Source organism: Oncorhynchus gorbuscha, linkage group LG22 (genome assembly GCF_021184085.1).
Source record: "Oncorhynchus gorbuscha isolate QuinsamMale2020 ecotype Even-year linkage group LG22, OgorEven_v1.0, whole genome shotgun sequence".
Classification (NCBI taxonomy): Eukaryota; Metazoa; Chordata; class Actinopteri; order Salmoniformes; family Salmonidae; genus Oncorhynchus; species Oncorhynchus gorbuscha.
In genome coordinates, this window is record NC_060194.1 from 12,808,650 (window position 1) to 12,827,860 (window position 19,211).

The 19,211-nt window shown below is 40.7% G+C and overlaps 1 protein-coding gene across 1 annotated transcript in view; it reads left to right on the forward strand.

Annotated features, from left to right (window-relative positions):
• LOC124009398 (dihydropyrimidine dehydrogenase [NADP(+)]) overlaps positions 1 to 19,211 on the forward strand; it is a 144,237-nt gene that overhangs the window by 1,632 nt on the left and 123,394 nt on the right. Inside the window, exons 2-3 of the mRNA XM_046321200.1 lie at positions 10,233 to 10,343; positions 16,444 to 16,526. Of these exons, the coding sequence (XP_046177156.1) occupies positions 10,233 to 10,343; positions 16,444 to 16,526 (194 nt within the window). The remainder of the gene's footprint in view (positions 1 to 10,232; positions 10,344 to 16,443; positions 16,527 to 19,211) is intronic.

The window sequence follows — 19,211 nt, forward strand, 5'->3', positions numbered from 1 at the left end:
CTCCTTTTAATATCCTGCCTTTGTGAGAAAGCTAAACGTGCACCTTTGTGTGTGCTCATGGATTCATTAAAAATGTCTAGGATGGCCATCAGTGTTCGTTAGAAATGAGATTAATGTGTCCGCTTACAGAAAGGTCTATACACTTTATGTCTGGCCCTGAACCCTACCAGGCCGGCCTAAAGAACAGGACTATCAAGTCAAGTGCAGGGACAGGATATTGGCAACATAGGCACCAAAAATTGCCATTTAAATTATGACAAGGAAACGTGTGTCTCGCAGACATCCGCCTCAGTGTCAACGTCTAGGATTTTAACGGCTGTAAGTCTAAGTCTAAGCGGGATGCACAGGCGTTGCATCAGAGTGTGCTTGGAGATAAGAGGTCATGAACCGATAACCGAGCTAATCTTTATCTTATCTCTTCAACAATAACCGAGAGGACATTTGGATTTCCTGGAATGTTCTGTTTCGGGTGTATTGTGGCATTGTGATCGTCATAAAAGTATCTGCTGACCTGTTTGTAGAGGTCTGAACATGATTTGACACTATAAAGACCCCAAGAACTATCTGCTTACCTTGGCATTAGGGACGTTCTGACAGGGTCAAAATAGCTTTCTAACAGTCTCTCATTTGACAGATGTTCCCAGCTAGAGATGGTACCATGACATGGATGTAACATTTTCTCTTTGAACGTTGCGTTAACCCTTTCTAGAAATGCACCCAAAACAATTGTTGCAGGAACGTTCACTGTTTGCTGGGAAGTTTTTACAGTGATTCTGTCAATGATTCTCCTCTTATCCCTTTTAAACGTGATTCTTCGTGGTGATTACCTGACACATACACTTATTTCTCTTAATCTCGCTCTACCTATCGCAGAACTTTTAACCTATTGGAATCAGTGGCTCTATATTGTGTGCAGCGCCAAAGAACCACTGACATGTAAATAGATGACCTAGCAAATGTAGCTCCTGGGTAAGTTCACTTTGATTGCTCTGTTAATCAATCAGCAAGTCACAGATCATTCCAGGACTTGCCAACATGAGACTGCCCCCCCCCCCCCCCCCCGGCCCACCCCATCTCTCCTACTCCTCCGCCCATCTTCTTATCTCTCTCTCTCCGCCCAACAGTGAGCTAAATCACACATCATCCGTCTTCTGCTGTCCCCTTTTCCTTTAGTTAAATAATTCCCCTGAACACAGGTGACAGCCCTCCTCCTCCTCCCGGGAAAGTGTGTTTAAGTACCCTCTGGCCCAGCTTGTGAGGTCAGGGACGTGTGGTGCTCTGGACTTCTGCACCGCAACGCTTCCCACCCTCAACTCAGCCCTCCTCCTCATGCAAGATAAGGTCCCCTTGGCTGGGGCAGTTATCCAATCACAATCATGTTCTTTTTCTTGCAATTTGAGAGAGTATATTTGGATTTCTGTTTGCAACAATAGAGCCACTATATTTTACTATGTGCAACTGGAGAGAACAAACTTAATATTGATTCAAGCCTGCTTTCTTCCCCTAGGCGAGAAATGCTACGTTGCTTTAGCCTATAAACTGGTTTCAATCGAATTGGGCCTTTGGCCTTGGACCATGTCCTTTAGTTGTGCGATTTTGTTCGATTTAGTTTCCCCATTCTAGTTAAATACAGCGATATTCAGGGATGAACCCAAGCAGGACAGCCTACACTCTCCATAACCTGTATCACTGCATCAGATGTTGGAACTGAATTAATATTGCTGAATGCCCCCAGTGCAGTGGAGTAGGATACTGTTGCTTTATCTCACCCATGGCGGATCAATATGTGGAAATTCATCTATCGATTTCCAGGTGAAGACACAGGGCAATAAGACAGTGAATTGCCAGCTGATGTTTAACTATCCAGCTCCTGGGAGGAAGTATGTTACTTTTATGAAAGACTAGAATCTCTGAGGGAGTGGCTGGGGTCTCTTGTACTGATCTCTGGGCATTCTGAGACCTTAGCCAAATTTATTTGAAGTATGATGGTATTCAAAATGACATTCGGGGAAATTGGAGGGAGACTGACAGAGCTCTTTGTTTGCACTGTGCTATTCTTCATACCCCCTCAGTTTCATGAAGTTGAACATAAAAGTAAGATAAAAAATACCATACTGCAATAGCCTATTACCAGGATCATTGGTGTCCAACTAAAATTATCTCTGAATGTATGTAGGCTACACCTATGAGTGAACAATGACATATATTTACTAAATTACTTATAGGGGGAGCAGTGTTGAGCCCCCCCTCCCCCCTGCCAACACACACACCCTACTCAGGTTTTGTCTTTATTTTGCTATTTTGTAGAATAATAGTGAAGACATCAAAACTATGAAATAGCACATATGGAATCATGTAGTAACCAAAATAGTGTTAAACAACTCAAAATATGTTTTATTTTTGAGATTCTTCAAAGTAGCCACCCATTGCCTTGATGACAACTTTGCACACTCTTGGCATTCTCTCAACCAGCTTCATGGGATAGTCACCTGGAATGCATTTCAATTAACAGGTGTGCCTTGTTAAAAGTTCATTTGTGGAATTTCTTTCCTCCTTAGTGTGTTTGAGCCAGTCAGTTGTGTTATGACAAGATAGGGGTGGTAAACAGAAGATATCCCTATTTGGTAAAAGACCAAGTCTGTATTATCACAAGAACAGCTCAAATAAGCAAAGAGAAACGACAGTCCATCATTACTTTAAGACATGAAGGTCAGTCAATCTGGAAAATGTCAAGAACTTTGAAAGTCTCTTCAAGTGCAGTCACAAAAACCAGAGCTATGGTGAAACTGGCTCTCATGAGGACCATCACCGGAGTTACAGAGTTACCTCTGCTGCAGAGGATAAGTTCATTAGAGTCAACTACACCTCAGAAATTGCAGCCCAAATAAATACTTTACAGAGTTCAAGTAACAGACACAACTCAACATCAACTGTTCAGAGGAGACTGCGTGAATCAGGCCTTCATGGTCGAATTGCTGCAAAGAAACCACTACTAAAGGACCAACAATAAGAAGAGACTTTCTTGGGCTAAGATCCACAAGCAATGGACATTAGACCGGTGGAAATCTGTCCTTTGGTCTAATGGGTCCAAATTTGAGATTTTTGTTTCCATCCACCATGTCTTCATGAGACACAGAGTAGGTGATTGGATGATTTCCACATGTGTGATTCCCACTGTGAAGCATGGAGGAGGAGGTGTGAGGTTGTGGGGGTGCTCTCCTGGAGACACTGTCAGTGATTTAATTTAGAATTCAAGGCACGATACCCCATCCCATCTGGATTGCACTTAGTGAGACTATCATTTCTCTTTCAACACGACAATGACCCATGGGCTATTTGACCAAGAAGGAGAGTGATGGAGTGCTGCATCAGATGACCTGGCCTCCACAAACACCCAACCTCAACCCAATTGAGATGGTTTGGGATGAGTTTGACCCCAGAGTGAATGAAGACTGTTCAAGACTCATGAAGCTGGTTGAGAGAATACCAAGAGTGTGCAAAGCTGTCATCAAGGCAAAGGGTGGCTACTTTGAAGAATCTCAAATTGAAAATATTTTCTTTTGTTTAGCACTTTTTTGTATAGTAACTTATTCCATTTGTGGTGTTTCGTAGTTTTGATGTCTTCACTATTATTCTACAATGTTTTTTTAAATAAGAAAAACCCTTGAATGAGTAGGTGTGTCCAAACCTTTGACTGGCACTATATATGTGAATCACCAACTGGATACAGTCTTATGTAGCAAAATATTTGACATTGGATACAAATAGAGACTCAGACAAAATGGTATATCATACACACCATTTTTGAGGAACAATGGAAAAGTAATTCTGCTCTGAAAGTTGATACAGTTGTCAACTCACCTTTGAGAAAAGGGCATTTGAATATTTTTGGTACAGTGCCTTGCGAAAGTATTCGGCCCCCTTGAACTTTGCAACCTTTTGCCACATTTCAGGCTTCAAACATAAAGAAATAAAAATGTATTTTTTTGTGAAGAATCAACAACAAGTGGGACACAATCATGAAGTGGAACGACATTTATTGGATATTTCAAACTTTTTTAACAAATCAAAAACTGAAAAATTGGGCGTGCAAAATTATTCAGCCCCCTTAAGTTAATACTTTGTAGCGCCACCTTTTGCTGCGATTACAGCTGTAAGTCGCTTGGGGTATGACTCTATCAGTTTTGCATATCGAGAGACTGAATTTTTTTCCCATTCCTCCTTGCTCGAACTCAGTGAGGTTGGATGGAGAGCATTTGTGAACAGCAGTTTTCAGTTCATTCCACAGATTCTCGATTGGATTCAGGTCTGGACTTTGACTTAGCCATTCTAACACCTGGATATGTTTATTTTTGAACCATTCCATTGTAGATTTTGCTTTATGTTTTGGATCATTGTCTTGTTGGAAGACAAATCTCCGTCCCAGTCTCAGATCTTTTGCAGACTCCATCAGGTTTTCTTCCAGAATGGTCCTGTATTTGGCTCCATCCATCTTCCCATCAATTTTAACAATCTTCCCTGTCCCTGCTGAAGAAAATCAGGCCCAAACCATGATGCTGCCACCACCATGTTTGACAGTGGGAATGGTGTGTTCAGGGTGATGTGCTGTGTTGCTTTTACGCCAAACATAACGTTTTGCATTGTTGCCAAAAAGTTCAATTTTGGTTTCATCTGACCAGAGCACCTTCTTCCACATGTTTGGTGTGTCTCCCAGGTGGCTTGTGGCAAACATTAAATTACACTTTTTATGGATATCTTTAAGAAATGGCTTTCTTCTTGCCACTCTTCCATAAAGGCCAGATTTGTGCAATATACGACTGATTGTTGTCCTATGGACAGAGTCTCCCACCTCAGCTGTAGATCTCTGCAGTTCATCCAGAGTGATCATGGGCCTCTTGGCTGCATCTCTGATCAGTCATCTCCTTGTATGAGCTGAAAGTTTAGAGGGACGGCCAGGTCTTGGTAGATTTGCAGTGGTCTGATACTCGCTTGCACAGTGCTCCTTGGGATGTTTAAAGCTTGGGAAATATTTTTGTATCCAAATCCGGCTTTAAACTTCTTCACAACAGTATCTTGGACCTGCCTGGTGTGTTCCTTGTTCTTCATGATGCTCTCTGCGCTTTTAACGGACCTCTGAGACTATCACAGTGCAGGTGCATTTATAGGGAGACTTGATTACACACAGGTGGATTGTATTTATCATCATTAGTCATTTAGGTCAACATTGGATCATTCAGAGATCCTCACTGATCTTCTGGAGAGAGTTTGCTGCACTGAAAGTAAAAGGGCTGAATAATTTTGCACGCCCAATTTTTCAGTTTTTGATTTGTTAAAAAAGTTTGAAATATCCAATAAATGTCGTTCCACTTCATGATTGTGTCCCACTTGTTGTTGATTCTTCACAAAAAAATACAGTTTTATATCTTTATGTTTGAAGCCTGAAATGTGGCAAAAGGTCGCAAAGTTCAAGGGGGCCGAATACTTTCGCAAGGCACTGTACCTACTGGAGAGCTCTCCTTTGTCTACAGCCATTCTGCATTGTTCACACCCTCTTAAGCCAGCCTCACCCATCTCTTTAATAAAGATTCACATGAGGTCATGTGCTAAACAACGAGTATTATAGTGAAGATTAAGACTAAAAGTGGTAGTAGCCTATAATAAAGAAAAATTCCAGGTAAACAGAAAGTGTTCAGAAAAAAATATTTTATAAATATTAGATAACACTTACCTAGACACACTTGTCTAAATTGATGGGTCATGTGAAAGAAATGCTGTAACCCCCAGCCACATCCAGTGGTTTAAAAAGTACTAAATTGTCATACTTGAGTAAAAGTATAAATCATTTCAAATTCCTTAGATTAAACGAGACGGCACAATTATTTTCTCTCTTTTTTTATTGACTGATAGCCAGGGGCACACTCCAACACTCAGGCATAATTTACAAACTAAGCATTTGTGTTTAGTGAGTCTGCCAGATCAGATGCAGTAGGGATGTTCTCTTGACAAGTGTGTGAATTGGACAATTTTCCTGTCAACATGTAACAAGTCCTTTTGGGTGTCAGGGAAATTGTATGGAGTAAAAAGTAGTACATTATTTTCTTTCGGAATGTAGTGAAGTAAAAGTAAAAGTTGCCAAAAATATAAATAGTAATGAACAGATACCCCTCCCCCCAAAAAAACTTAAGTAGTACTTTAAAGTATTTGACCACTGCCCAAATGCCTTCACACCAGTGCATTAGTATACTTTATATACTGTTACACACGCACTTATCACATAGTATTCCATACATAAGTTAAGGCCATGCAACCTGAGTTGAAAGTACATAAACAAATGCATGCACCATATAATTATGTGGATGCACCATATATTTATGTGGATTCACCATATATTTATGTGGATGCACCATATATTTATGTGGATGCACCATATATTTATGTGGATGCACCATATATTTATGTGGATGCACCATATATTTATGTGGATTCACCATATATTTATGTGGATGCACCATATATTTATGTGGATGCACCATATATTTATGTGGATGCACCATATATTTATGTGGATGCACCATATATTTATGTGGATGCACCATATATTTATGTGGATGCACCATATATTTATGTGGATGCACATATATTTATGTGGATGCACCATATATTTATGTGGATGCACCATATATTTTTGGATGCACCATATATTTATGTGGATGCACCATATATTTATGTGGATGATTTATGTGGATGCACCATATATTTATGTGGATGCACCATATATTTATGTAGTGGACACTTGATATTGTTGTGGTATGTCACAAAATCATGTTACGTCCACACATATCAATATTCATTTTATATTTATAAGTCTTGCTAAGTGGATGGGTCTCTACAGAAGGTTTAAACGGTACAGCCAAATGGCTACTTGCATAATAGCAATATCAGAAATAGATCATGTCAAAATCAAATATACTGTATGTACAAGAACAATATCAATAACGATATCAGTGATGGACGATGTAGTTACTGTATATGCATAAAATCAGGGGTAAAGTGGCTGAGCAGCAGGATAACAAAAAAATGTGTAGCAGCAACTTACGTGTTAGGAGAGAGTCATTTGAATAGAGGCACTGCAAATAGTGCTGATGACTGGTCCGTCCGAACCACGAACGAACAAGGGAATCTATATTCGGAGAGCCTGTTTCTGTCCTGCCCTTGACTTAGTTGCAAAACTCTCTGATCTTCTCAAATATAAGTTTGTCTCGCTGTGTCCAGTTCAGGTCGTGCTTGTACAGGTAGAACATCTGTGGGAGGAAGGATGTCAGCGTTGCGCAGCAGCTGAAACCTGGTCCCGACAGTCCGAAATCTCCTTGGCGACAACACCAGGCTACAAAGCTGTAAAACAGGGAATAACAACAACAACAAATCAGATGGCATTACAACCCTGCACAACATCAATTCACCTCACAAGTTTAGATAAGAAGAATAACCCCATGCAATGCAATGAAAATGATTTTCACCTGAAGTGCTGGTACTGCTTGATCTGTGGCAGCGGCCTGAAGTACGGAGTGTTGTTGCCAGCCGTAGCTTTCCACCAGCACCGTACCATCCTCCAGTCTAACCAGCTGTGGGATGTTGACCCCTGTCACAGTGCTGTCCTTCGCAACACCAGCAATCTCAGACAGTGTTCACTCTGGTCTTTCTGAAGCGCTGCTTTTTGAGGCCGAAGCACAAACTTGGTGTGGCCTGTGATCGGGAAGTGAAGGTCAAGATTGTGGTGGAGCTTGTGCATTGTCCGCCAGGCACAATACCAGAGCACAAACTTGTTATTGTTTTGGCCACTGCAGTTATCGCAATTCAGGTGCACACGTATTTCCCCAATTTCGTAGTTGGTGAATGTACTGTCATTGATGACTGCGCTGCTGCCTTTGCTTGCATGGGCCAGCTCTCTTTTTGATGGGAGGCATTAGACCGTTCTCCTTGGGTATGACTGGTGGAGGAGCGTCAGGCGTGTTCTACTGATGCTGAAAGACAAGTTCCAGATGCATATATTTTAGCATTATTATACAATCGATGCGAAATGGCATTCTGAGATAATGTTAATGTTACTGTTCCCACTACAATAACAAAAAATGACTTAAATACATATAATTTTGTCCTTGAAGCATTTATTTGAAACACTGTAGAATTCCATTCATTCCTATGGAGGACTGCTCCTATTGTGGAGTGCCAATATGGCCGATTGGTGGCTTCAAGCCGCTCAATGGCCGAAACATAGCATCAGCAGTCCAGAGTTTGAATGCCACTGCTAAACGGCTGACATCGCTTCCTAATTTCTGCAGTGTGTGATTGTGATTTTACTGACTCTGTGGAATTAGTGATGTGGGTGCCGGGTGTGATCAGTGGAGACTGATAAAGTCAGCCTCCACTGCGAGGAAAGGAGAATATAATTGTGTTTAAAATTGTATCTGGATTCCTCCTGCGGGAATGGTTTTCTCTACCCTAAAGGCATAGTAAGGCACATCCCCAAATTATTTGTTTGATAATGTAGTCTTACTCTTTAATAAAATAGAGGGCTGTTATCAATATCATATAATATTAATGAAAGCTATTTTCAGAACTGTGCTTGGTTCATTTTCTGGTGTTTTTAGGGTGTAGCCTAACTATAGAAATGAATGAAACTTGAATCATAGGCAAAGTCTGATAAAGAATACAACAAATGCATCTCCGCATCTCAAAATAATACAACTGTTTCCACACAACAGGCACTGTGCCATAGGCTGAATACAGCGTGTACTCTCTATACGTCCCTTACATACATTGATAGTGGTTTTAATAATAGATTCACTTCAGTTTCTCACTGAAGTGCAAATTGTTGCTTCAGGTTTGGCTGACCTGTTCATTCCCCCACTGAAACCTACGGAAGAAAATAACCTGCAGATAGCAGCCCCGTTTCATTGTTGTTGTTTGTGTCATGACCTGAAAAACATTCAAACATTGACAAGACAAAAAAGTTATTTCTGAATCATTTGATAACAGCGTACCACAATTTACACTCTACTTATAAACGTACTAAGAGCTGTAGGGCTTTCATCCGTGTTCATTGGTATGCGGGTCTCTGTTGAATGACATCTTGGATCTGCTTGCTTTGTGTTTCAAGCTTTAATGGTATTATCCGGCTGGCACCCGCCTCACAAGCTGCCTTCAAGTCTCAGTTCAGCACCAGGACCAAAAGTGGCTCATTTCAATTTGCGCTTGGCCTTTCTGTTCTTCCCTTTATCTGATTGTGCTAGTCGTGTGTACTGAAACTAATGCAGACATGGTTCCCCTTCACCCTACAAAGAGCATGAAATGAGTATTAGTGTGCCAGTGATAGCTGTTTCCTTTTCTGTTTATGCCCCCCACTTCCCTCCACTCCCTCAGTTAGCTTGGCTGTTAATTGTTTGCCATCTGAACAGAGGACCCTGCTCTACATTTGTGTCCATCTTGAAAGACTTGCTCATACCATGATCATTTGACTGGCAACCGTGAATCAATGGGCAATGGGTGTCAGAGAACGATACCTCACAGGATGAGAATCTAGTACTCAGCCTCAATGTGGGTCTTGTTTCACCGTGCATTTGCCTGCTTGTAAATTATGGATTAGATGAATGTATTGTGTAATTAATACAGGTTGATATTACAATCCGATGGTGTTTTAGCAAAATCAGTGTTTAAAGGGAAAAGCCATTCAAGAACTATCTTTGAGCATTTTTGTATTAGTCCACTGTTGATACAGTCCCATAATATTTTGCATGTCAGCAGTCAAGTTTTCAAGATATTGGACCTTCAAGAAGCAAAGTGTCACAGGCTACATTTTAAAATGATTTACTTTATGATTATTTTTTAGTGTAGAAATTGACATTTTCTCTCCATATAAACATGTAGCCTAAAGGTAAACATATGCTTTACTAAAACACACACAAAAAAAATCCTTCTTACCATTAACGATTCGACCTAAAAACAATTCCTATGTGCCTCAATGCTCACTCCTTTTTACGTCTCCGTTTCTTCCAATATAACCTGCATTTCCTCACATGTACTACTCTCAAACCCACTCAAGACTGAGACCTTTGTGGTGTTTGCAACCCACTCTCACAGCTTATTGTGAATCAGACACAAATGGTCTATTTCACAATAGTGTGTTGGGTCAATAAGCCGCCCTGTGTTAATGAGCCATGTTCAATGTGCCACAGAGTATCCTGTCTCTGAACCCGAGGGTGCAGACCCACGCTGCCATCCACTCAACGGGCGCCAAGAAGACAGAAAGGAAACACTGGAAGAGAAACCCAGAGAAGAGCTGTGATGTAAGTCTGACATCTTTCCTTCCTCTATACAAACAGTTTTTCATTATGCTCCATGTTCATCTCTAGGGCCAGACATTTGTCCTGACCCTGTGACCCACCCCAGAAAAACTGTAGGCCCAGGAAAAATAACTAGGGCCCAAAGTTTTTTCTGGAGAGGTCAGTTAGTGAGAAAAAAAGCCCTGATCCGCTGATGTAGTTACATTCATATCCCAATCATTCTTAATGTCACGCTTCCCTCTTCAGTCCTCATTGAAATATTTTGGAGTGCCTATCAACAGCCTGAAGTATCAGCTTTAATGGGACATGAATCAGAAAGACCATACCCAGCAGCTGCTGCCCTAAATCGGTTAAATATTGCACATTTCCTCTGCTTATCGTCTCATAGCTCCAGCCTCAGTCAAGGCTCAAAACCATTTTCAAATTCACATTTTTTATGCTTTTCCCCTCTGCCGTGTGGCAATTGTTCTAATAAATAGAACAATCTCGTTTCCATAGAACCCATATTAATAAGATGCTTATATTATGTCGGCAATTCCCAACACTAAGCATTTTGTCTAATTATTAATAATAGGGTCTCTAGATGTTGGATTAGACAAATCCTTTGCAGACTATAAATGCAACACTGGTAATTTCAGTGAAAATGTCATTGGTTATCCCAGTGGCGACCTGTGCTGGCGGTTGTAATTGGAAATGTAATTACAGTATATTGTATTGTATAGCACAAATGAGCTTGGCTAACATGTTAGACTTTACAGAATCAAGTCCTAAATCATAAACATTACAGCCTTTTCAGCTGTCCACCGCACTTCACTCTCAACATGTTAAATTGGCATTGGCAAGGTTTTTTTTAATGAAAAGCTTGTGCCTCTTTGTAACCCCCCGGGCGAGATGTCACAGCGGTGTTGGTTTTGTAAGGGCTAATTCTATTAAGGCAGACTGGCAAGAGTATTCATTGTGTTATCCAAGAGGTCAGAGGGCAAGGTTGATTGGGGGGGGAAAGGTAATTGCACATGGGAAGAAAATCTCCACCTACCATAACAGGATAGCACAGCAATAGCAGGACCCTCCAAAAGAGCTGATTACAATATGCAGACTAATATGGGTTCCCTGAGGGAAGGAAACGAGGGAGCGAGAACAGCAAGATGTTTGAATGGGAACACATGGAGTGTTTTGGTGTTGATTCTTCCAAACACGTTATTATTAGTTCATCCTAAAGCACAAACATAATATAATAGTCACAATTGAAGTACTGTTAACGCAGCTTTTAATGTTATTCCTAGCAGCACCACGACAAAGCTCAATATATTACACTTTGAATGTGGGGTAGGAAAGAAAACGTGCATGCATTTAAAAGTACAGTCGCTAGTGAAAGTCTACACACCCCTTGCACAGTCTTCACATTTCTCTGCTATAAAATTAAATCTAACATTTAAAAAAATTCCCCTATCGATCTACACAACCTACTCCACATTTTCAAAGTGAAAGAACAATTATAGAACATTTTCCTATCGCTTTACAAATACTAAATGAGGATGTATTGATTTGCGTATGTCTTCACAGCCTTGAGTTTATACTTGGTGAAGCACCTTTGGCAGCCAATACAGCTGTGAATCATTTGAAATATCATCCAAAAAAAACAATACCATCCAAAAAAACGAATCTTAGAGCAACATAGTGAGCTCTATTTTCATGTCATCTGACCAGAGGTCCGGTTCATATCCAAGTGTCAACGCCGTTTAGCAAACTCCAGCCATTTACATTTGTTGGACGACATGAAAATAGAGCTCTTTGGCCACACACAGTAGTGGTGGGTTTGGAGTCGAAAAGAGAATGCTTGAGCAGAAAAGAACCCCATATATACTATAAAATATGGTGGTGGAGCTTTGATGTTATGGGGCTAATATCCTTCCACTGGTCCTGGGGCCTTTGCTGAGGTCAACGACATCATGATCTTTACCCAGTACCAGGATATGTTAGCCAAAAACCTAGTTGCCTCTGCCAGGAGTGGATCTTCCAGCAACACAATCACCCCAAGAACACATCAAAATCCACAAAGAAATGTTTAATTGGTCACAAAAATCAACATTTTGCAATGGCAATCTCGTTCTCAGGTTAGTGAAATCCATTGAAAACCTGTGGTTTGAATTGAAGAGGGAAGTACATAAGAGCAGACAAAGGATTTCAAGGATCTGGAAGGATTCTGTTAGGAGGACAGTTCTAAGATCCCTCCCAATGTGTTCTCCAATCTCATATAACATTTCAGAAAAAGGCTCAGTTCCATTACCCTCGCAAGGTGAGTTAAAAAAGGTATTGAAAACAGGGGTGTCAATCATTTTGACAGCTACCTTTTTGCAAAAAAATATTATATTACTTGTTAACCAAAGTATCTTTCTCCAAGCAATTGTATTAGTATAAAATAATATAATTTTAGTATTTAGTAAATAGTTTCTTAACTCTATTTCTTGAACTGCATTGTTGGTTAAAGGCTCGTCAGTAAGCATTTCACGGTAAGGTCTACTCCACCTATTGTGTTTGGCGCGTGTGACAAATAAAATTTGATTTGATCGTCACTTTACCCTTACCTATATGTACATATTACCTCAATTACCTGTAACTAACCTGTAACCCCGCACATTGACTCGGTACTCCCTGTACATAGCCTCGTTATTGTTATTTTATTGTTGCTCTTTAATTTTTTTATTTAGTTTATTTAGTAAATACTTGTCTTCACTCTTATTTTTCTTTAAAAAACTGCATTGATGGTTAAGGGTTAGGGCATGTGACATAACATTTCATTTGAATTCCACTTTCATTTTTTGCATACAATACAGCTCAGTATTTGAACGATCATTTTCACTCATCTTTATCAAGGTTGTCAATAATGTCAGACCTCGCTGTATATCCATTGTTTTTATCAGAATTCCTCAAGCTCAGTTGGTTGGGAATCATTGATGGACAGCAATATTCAAACCTTGTTTGCAGATTTAAGTCAGGGCGGAGTCTGGACCATTCAGAAATACTCCACACCTCTTTGCCATTCAAATGTGTGTAATTGTCCCGCAGAAAAAAAAAAAAATTCTATCCCAGGGTTAGGTCTTCAGATGACTTTGCTCCTTTCATATTTATTTTGCTCCTAACAAACTCCTCAGTCCCTGCTGGTGACAAGCAGACTCATAACATGATGCTGCCACCACAATACTTTGAATTACAAATGGATCAACAATATTGTATTCACTCTACATGACTGGCCTATATGACAAAGTGAAAATATGGAAGCCTGTGTTTTTTTTTTAAATCACTAAATCTTCCATTCTGTTTGCATCAAGAACGTTAAGTAATACGACAAGACAACACAGCAGAAATATTCACTTTTTGTTCTGATTTAGAAACTACAGATTCGGGTCAAATCCAATACAACACAACACAGAGTGTAACCCAGAGACAATGTTTGAATATAGCTGTCCATTTAATGATTCCCAACCAAATTTACTGAGCTTGAGCAATTTTGACAAAAACAATGGACGAACAGTGCATTTGGAAAGTATTCAGACCCCATTACTTTTTCCACCATTTGTTATGTTACAACCTTCTAAAATGGATTAAATCAGGTTTTTTTCCCCTCATCAACCAGCAACCTAAAATTTTGCACATTTCTACAAACATTTTAACTGAAATATAACATTTACATAAGTATTCAGACCCTTTACTTAGTACCTTATTGAAGCACCTTTGGCAGTGATTACAGCCTCGAGTCTTCTTGGGTATGACACTACAAGCTTGGCACACCTGTATTTGGGGAATTTCTATAATTCCTCTCTGCAGATCCTTTCAAGCTCTGTCAGGTTGGATGGGGAGCGTTGCTTCACAGCTATTTTCGGTCTCTCCAGAGATGTTTGATCGGTCCCGGCTCTGGCTGGGCCACACAAGAACATTCAGAGACCTGTCTCGAAGCCAGTCCTGCGTTGTCTTGGCTTTGTGCTTAGGGTCATTGGCCTGTTGGAAGGTGAAACTTTGCCCCAGTCTGAGGTTCTGAGTGCTCTGTAGCAGGTTTTCATCAATCTCTGTACTTTGCTCCGTTATTATTTCCCTTGATCCTGAATAGTCTCCCAGTCCCTGCCACTGAAAAACATCCCCACAGCATGATGCTGCTGCCACCATGCTTCATGCATGGATGTTGGCAGGTTTCCTCCAGACGTGACGCTTGGCATTCAGGCCAAAGAGTTCAATCTTGGTTTCATCCGACCAGAGAATCTTGTTTCTCATGGTCTGAGTCTTTTAGGTGCCTCTTGGCAAATTCCAAGCGGGCTGTCATGTGCCTTTCACTGAGGAGTGGCTTCCGTCTGGTCACTCTACCATAAAGGCCTGATTGATGGTTGTCCTGAAAGGTTCTCCCATCTCCACAGAGGAACTCTGGAGCTCAGTCAGAGTGACCCTGTCATCTCCCTGAAAAAGGCCCTTCTTCCCTTGATTGCTCAGTTTGGACAGGCTGCCAGCTCTAGGAAGGGTCTTGGTTGATCCAAACTTCTTCCATTTAAGAAGAATGGATGATGGAGGCCAATTTCAACCCTGCAGAAATTGATTGGTACCCTTCCCCAGATCTGTGGCTCGATACAATCCGGTCTCGGAGCTCTACGGAAAATTCCTTCAAACTTGGTTTTTGCTCTGACATGCACTGTCAACTGTGGGACCTTATATAGACAGGTGTGAGCCTTTCCAAATCATGTCCAATCAATTTAATTTACCACAGGTGGACTCCAAAAAGTTGTAGAAACATCTCAAGGATGATCAATGGAAACAGGATGCACCTGAGCTCAATTTCAAGTCTCATAGCAAATTGTCTGAATGCTTATGGAAATAAGGTATTTCTGTTTTTTATTTGTAATACATTTCCAACATTTTCTAAAAACGTGTTTTCACTTTGGTATTATGGGGTATCTTGTGTAGACAGATATTTTGTTATTTAATAGATTTTAGAACAAGGCTGTAACGTAATAAAATGTGGAAAAAGTCCAGGGGCCTGAATACCTTATGTTGCGCTAAGAGTTGCAAAGTCGGTAGAATATTATTCCAAATTATTCACAAGACGTGCGCAATCAAGAGATATATATATATATATATGTTTATATATATATATATATTTTTTTTTGTATAACATATTTTACTTTGAGAATGTGGAGTAGGTTGTGTTGATCATTAGGGGGGGGGTGTAATTTGATCCCTGTTTAGATTTAAGGCAGCAAAATGTGAAGACTGTGTAAGGGGTGTGTAGACTTTCACTAGGCATTGTGCATATTGATTACCTGAGTGCCTCCGGTGTTTTTAATGGTAGGAGGCAGGAGGAAGAAAATGATATATGCATTAGCTTTATAAAGTCTCCTACCTCACTCCCTATGCAACTCCTCTCCACTCCCTACACAAACTTCTCCCTGCTCTTTAATCAAAAATGGGCCTATTGTGATGGCTGTATTTACTTGAATGTTTTCTATCTCAAGTCTTTTCTCCCATTGTGCATCATCAAGAGGATTACGTCAATGAACTGAGTCTGGGCCTGAACTGTATTAGGCTATTGGATGAAGGAAACGGCATATGGTGGACTTTGTATACGTTATAAAATGGATCTCAATAAAAAATCCCCCCAGATAATGTAAACCGTGTCGCGTTACCATGTTAAATAGCACAAATTAATCCTCCTTATTTGAAACAGGGAATTTAAATCAAATCAAATCACATTTGATTTGTCACATACACATGGTTAGCAAATGTTAATGGCAGTGCAGTGAAATGCGTGTAATTCATAAGAGGTCTGTAGCTATAGTGCATTACTCAGTGGTCTAATTCTCCTAAAAGGTCATATATATAAATCGTAGTTAATCTCTATGGTGATGTATTATTTTAGAATGTATTCAGCTGTTATAGTATTTTCATGGCTCTGTTTCAAAGGATGGACTCGTCATCTCATCATGCTACAGTATTTAATATAGAATCTCTCTCTCTCTCTCTCTCTCTCTCTCTCTCTCTCTCTCTCTCTCTCTCTCTCTCTCTCTCTCTCTCTCTCTCTCTCTCTCTCTCTCTCTCTCTCTCTCTCTCTCTCTCTCTCCAGAGCTGCGTCAAGTTGGAGAACAACTTCGACGATATCAAGCACACGACTTTGAGCGAACGAGGGGCACTCCGCGAGGCGTTCAGGTGAGAGGAGGAAGCGAGAAGAGGAGAGGAGGGGGGGGATCACCATGGAAACGTCCCCGTTGCCATGACAGGAGTGGTGATGGAAGGATGGGGATGTGGGGGGGGGGGGGGGTTCTAAGTCATTCCTCATTATTGGAGGAACAAATGAGTTTCATAGCCACCATTCAGCCTCTCCCTCTCGGAGGGGTGCATTTGTCTGAAGGGGAGGCCTCCCCCGAGGCCAGCGTCTTGGCTCTTAAACACAGGAAACGCCAAGCCTGGCTGCACGCTGGGAAAAAATGTAAATGTTTCATTTGTTGCTGCTCGCTAGAAAATAATGCTTATGGGAGTCCCCAGGCAGTATTGGAGTACTTTAAGCGTTGACTCATAAGGGTGTTTGCAATTAGAGCTCAAGATTTATTTAGCAGTCATTGGAAATCACAGGAGGGAGACCTTTGACATTGTGACAAGATTGCCAATCTGTTCTCTTGTCTGAAGATGTTTGCTTTACCACATGGCTAGCTACATCAAGGACCGATTTAATTCCACAGTGACAAATAACATGCATACATCTCAAAGTCTGTCATAAGTAGAAGTACATTACATGACCAAAACATACATATAGATAGACTGTACTGAAATATAATAGTTATAATAATGGTTCCATAAGCCATTTTACTAGAATAAAGTACTGTATATGGTTCAGTTTTTATCATTGTGAGTTCTGTTTGAGCAGCCAATAAGATTCACATGTTTGAAACAAGATGACACTAGTTCTTTTAACAGAGTGTGTTTGATCAAAACCTTTCGGAACTATTTTGAAACAGTGAAAGTGAACTTTATTCTGTTGCTCTATGCTTCCCTCTGTTTGCTGAGTCAACACAGCCAGCATAGTTGTAAGGTCAGTTGGGTTGTTACGGCTCAACTTACCTTGTGCTTTCTATGTTCTAAGGTGTGTTTTCAACACTATTATGTTTATAAGAACTCTGATTATTTCCAGGTATAGACAACATCCCCAAAAAATAAATGTAGATATCTTTATTAGAAATAATACTATTTTTGCATTGACAGAGTGATGCTTAATGTAAAAAAAATGGCTCAACATACCTCACTATTCCCTACATGTGAGAGTGGGCGAGGGCCCCTGCAATGCTAGTGAAAGATGCAGGTTCCCTGACAGCTAATAACGTCTGACATCAAAGTCCAGCCCGTGCCTTTATCTCACCACGGTCACAGTAAAAGGCAAAGGAAGGGCTGGGGAGTCGGAGAGGGAGGGGAGGGGAGGGGGAGTGTTCCTCCTAGGGTAAGGAGGTTGTGTGTGTGTGTGTGTGTGTGTGTGTGTGTGTGTGTGTGTGTGTGTGTGTGTGTGTGTGTGTGTGTGTGTGTGTGTGTGTGTGTGTGTGTGTGTGTGTGTGTGTGTGTGTGTGTGTGTGTGTGTGTGTGTGTGTGTGTGTGTGTGTGTGTGTGTGTGTGTACCTCCTAGGGTAGGCGATGAGGGGTTGAGTGTGAGGGTGGGTGGGTGGTAGGGCTGGTGGGGTGTGTTGTCAGTGGCCACGGACTGCTGCAGCTTGCAGACATCCTGTTCTCATTACTTATGTTGAGTCATCCAGGATCCAGGAAGTGATGTATACAGCAGGGGTTGGAACATCATTTTTTTCCCCAATAGTTTGGTTCTGAATAGAAGCATTCTTTTTTTTGTTCCATTCCACTGCAAAATAAAGTTATGAACCGGTTCGAACCAGAAACAGTACCGGTTTAAATTGTTCCTTTCTGTTCCTTTTTAAACCTCTGAAGTATATATATACACACTACCGGTCCAAAGTTTTAGAACACCTACTCATTCAAGGGTTTTTCTTTATTTGTACAATTTACTACATTGTAGAATAACAGTGAAGACATTAAAACTATGAAATAATACATATGGAATCGTAACCAAAAAAAATGTTAAACTAATCAAAATATATGTTCTATTCTTCAAAGTATCCAAATCACAGACAGTGTCACCAGCAAAGCACCCCCACACCATAACTCCTCCTCCATGCTTCACGGTGGGAAATACACATCCGTTCACCAACACAGAGTCTCACAAAGATACGGCGGTTGGAACCAAAAATCTCCAATTTGGACTCCAGACCAAAAGGACACATTTCCACCTGAGGCTGTTCTCTAATGAACTTATCCTCTGCAGCAGAGGTAACTCTGGGTCTTCCATTCCTGTGGTGGTCCTCATGAGAGCCATTTTCATAATAGCGCTTGATGTTTTATTGCGACTGCAATGAGTAGATGTTCTAAAAACCTTTGACCGGTAGTGTATTTTTTACAATTTAGCTCAACATTAATTTACTCCACCAATCAGTGCTGATAGAGCAGCTTGCTCTGTAGCGGGTAAGTGATTTAATCTGTATAGAGAAGTCATTAAGAGCAAATTGTATTTTGCAATAACAGCATGGTTTAATCACAATGAAAGAAAAACACACACACTGTGCTGTCAGTCACAGTGTAGAGCGTGAGATGCAACTCACATTTTGAGGGTGAGGAGAGAACGAGAGAGGATGGAGAAAGCTTGCTTTGAAGCGCAGGGCATCATGTTATGACATGCATTGTCTGAATTTGGCCCACAGAATTATACCTATGGCGGAGCAGCTTCTATTGAGGAACTTTTCAAATCTTTGAACTTCCGAGTTGGTTTACCATTGGACAAGAGCA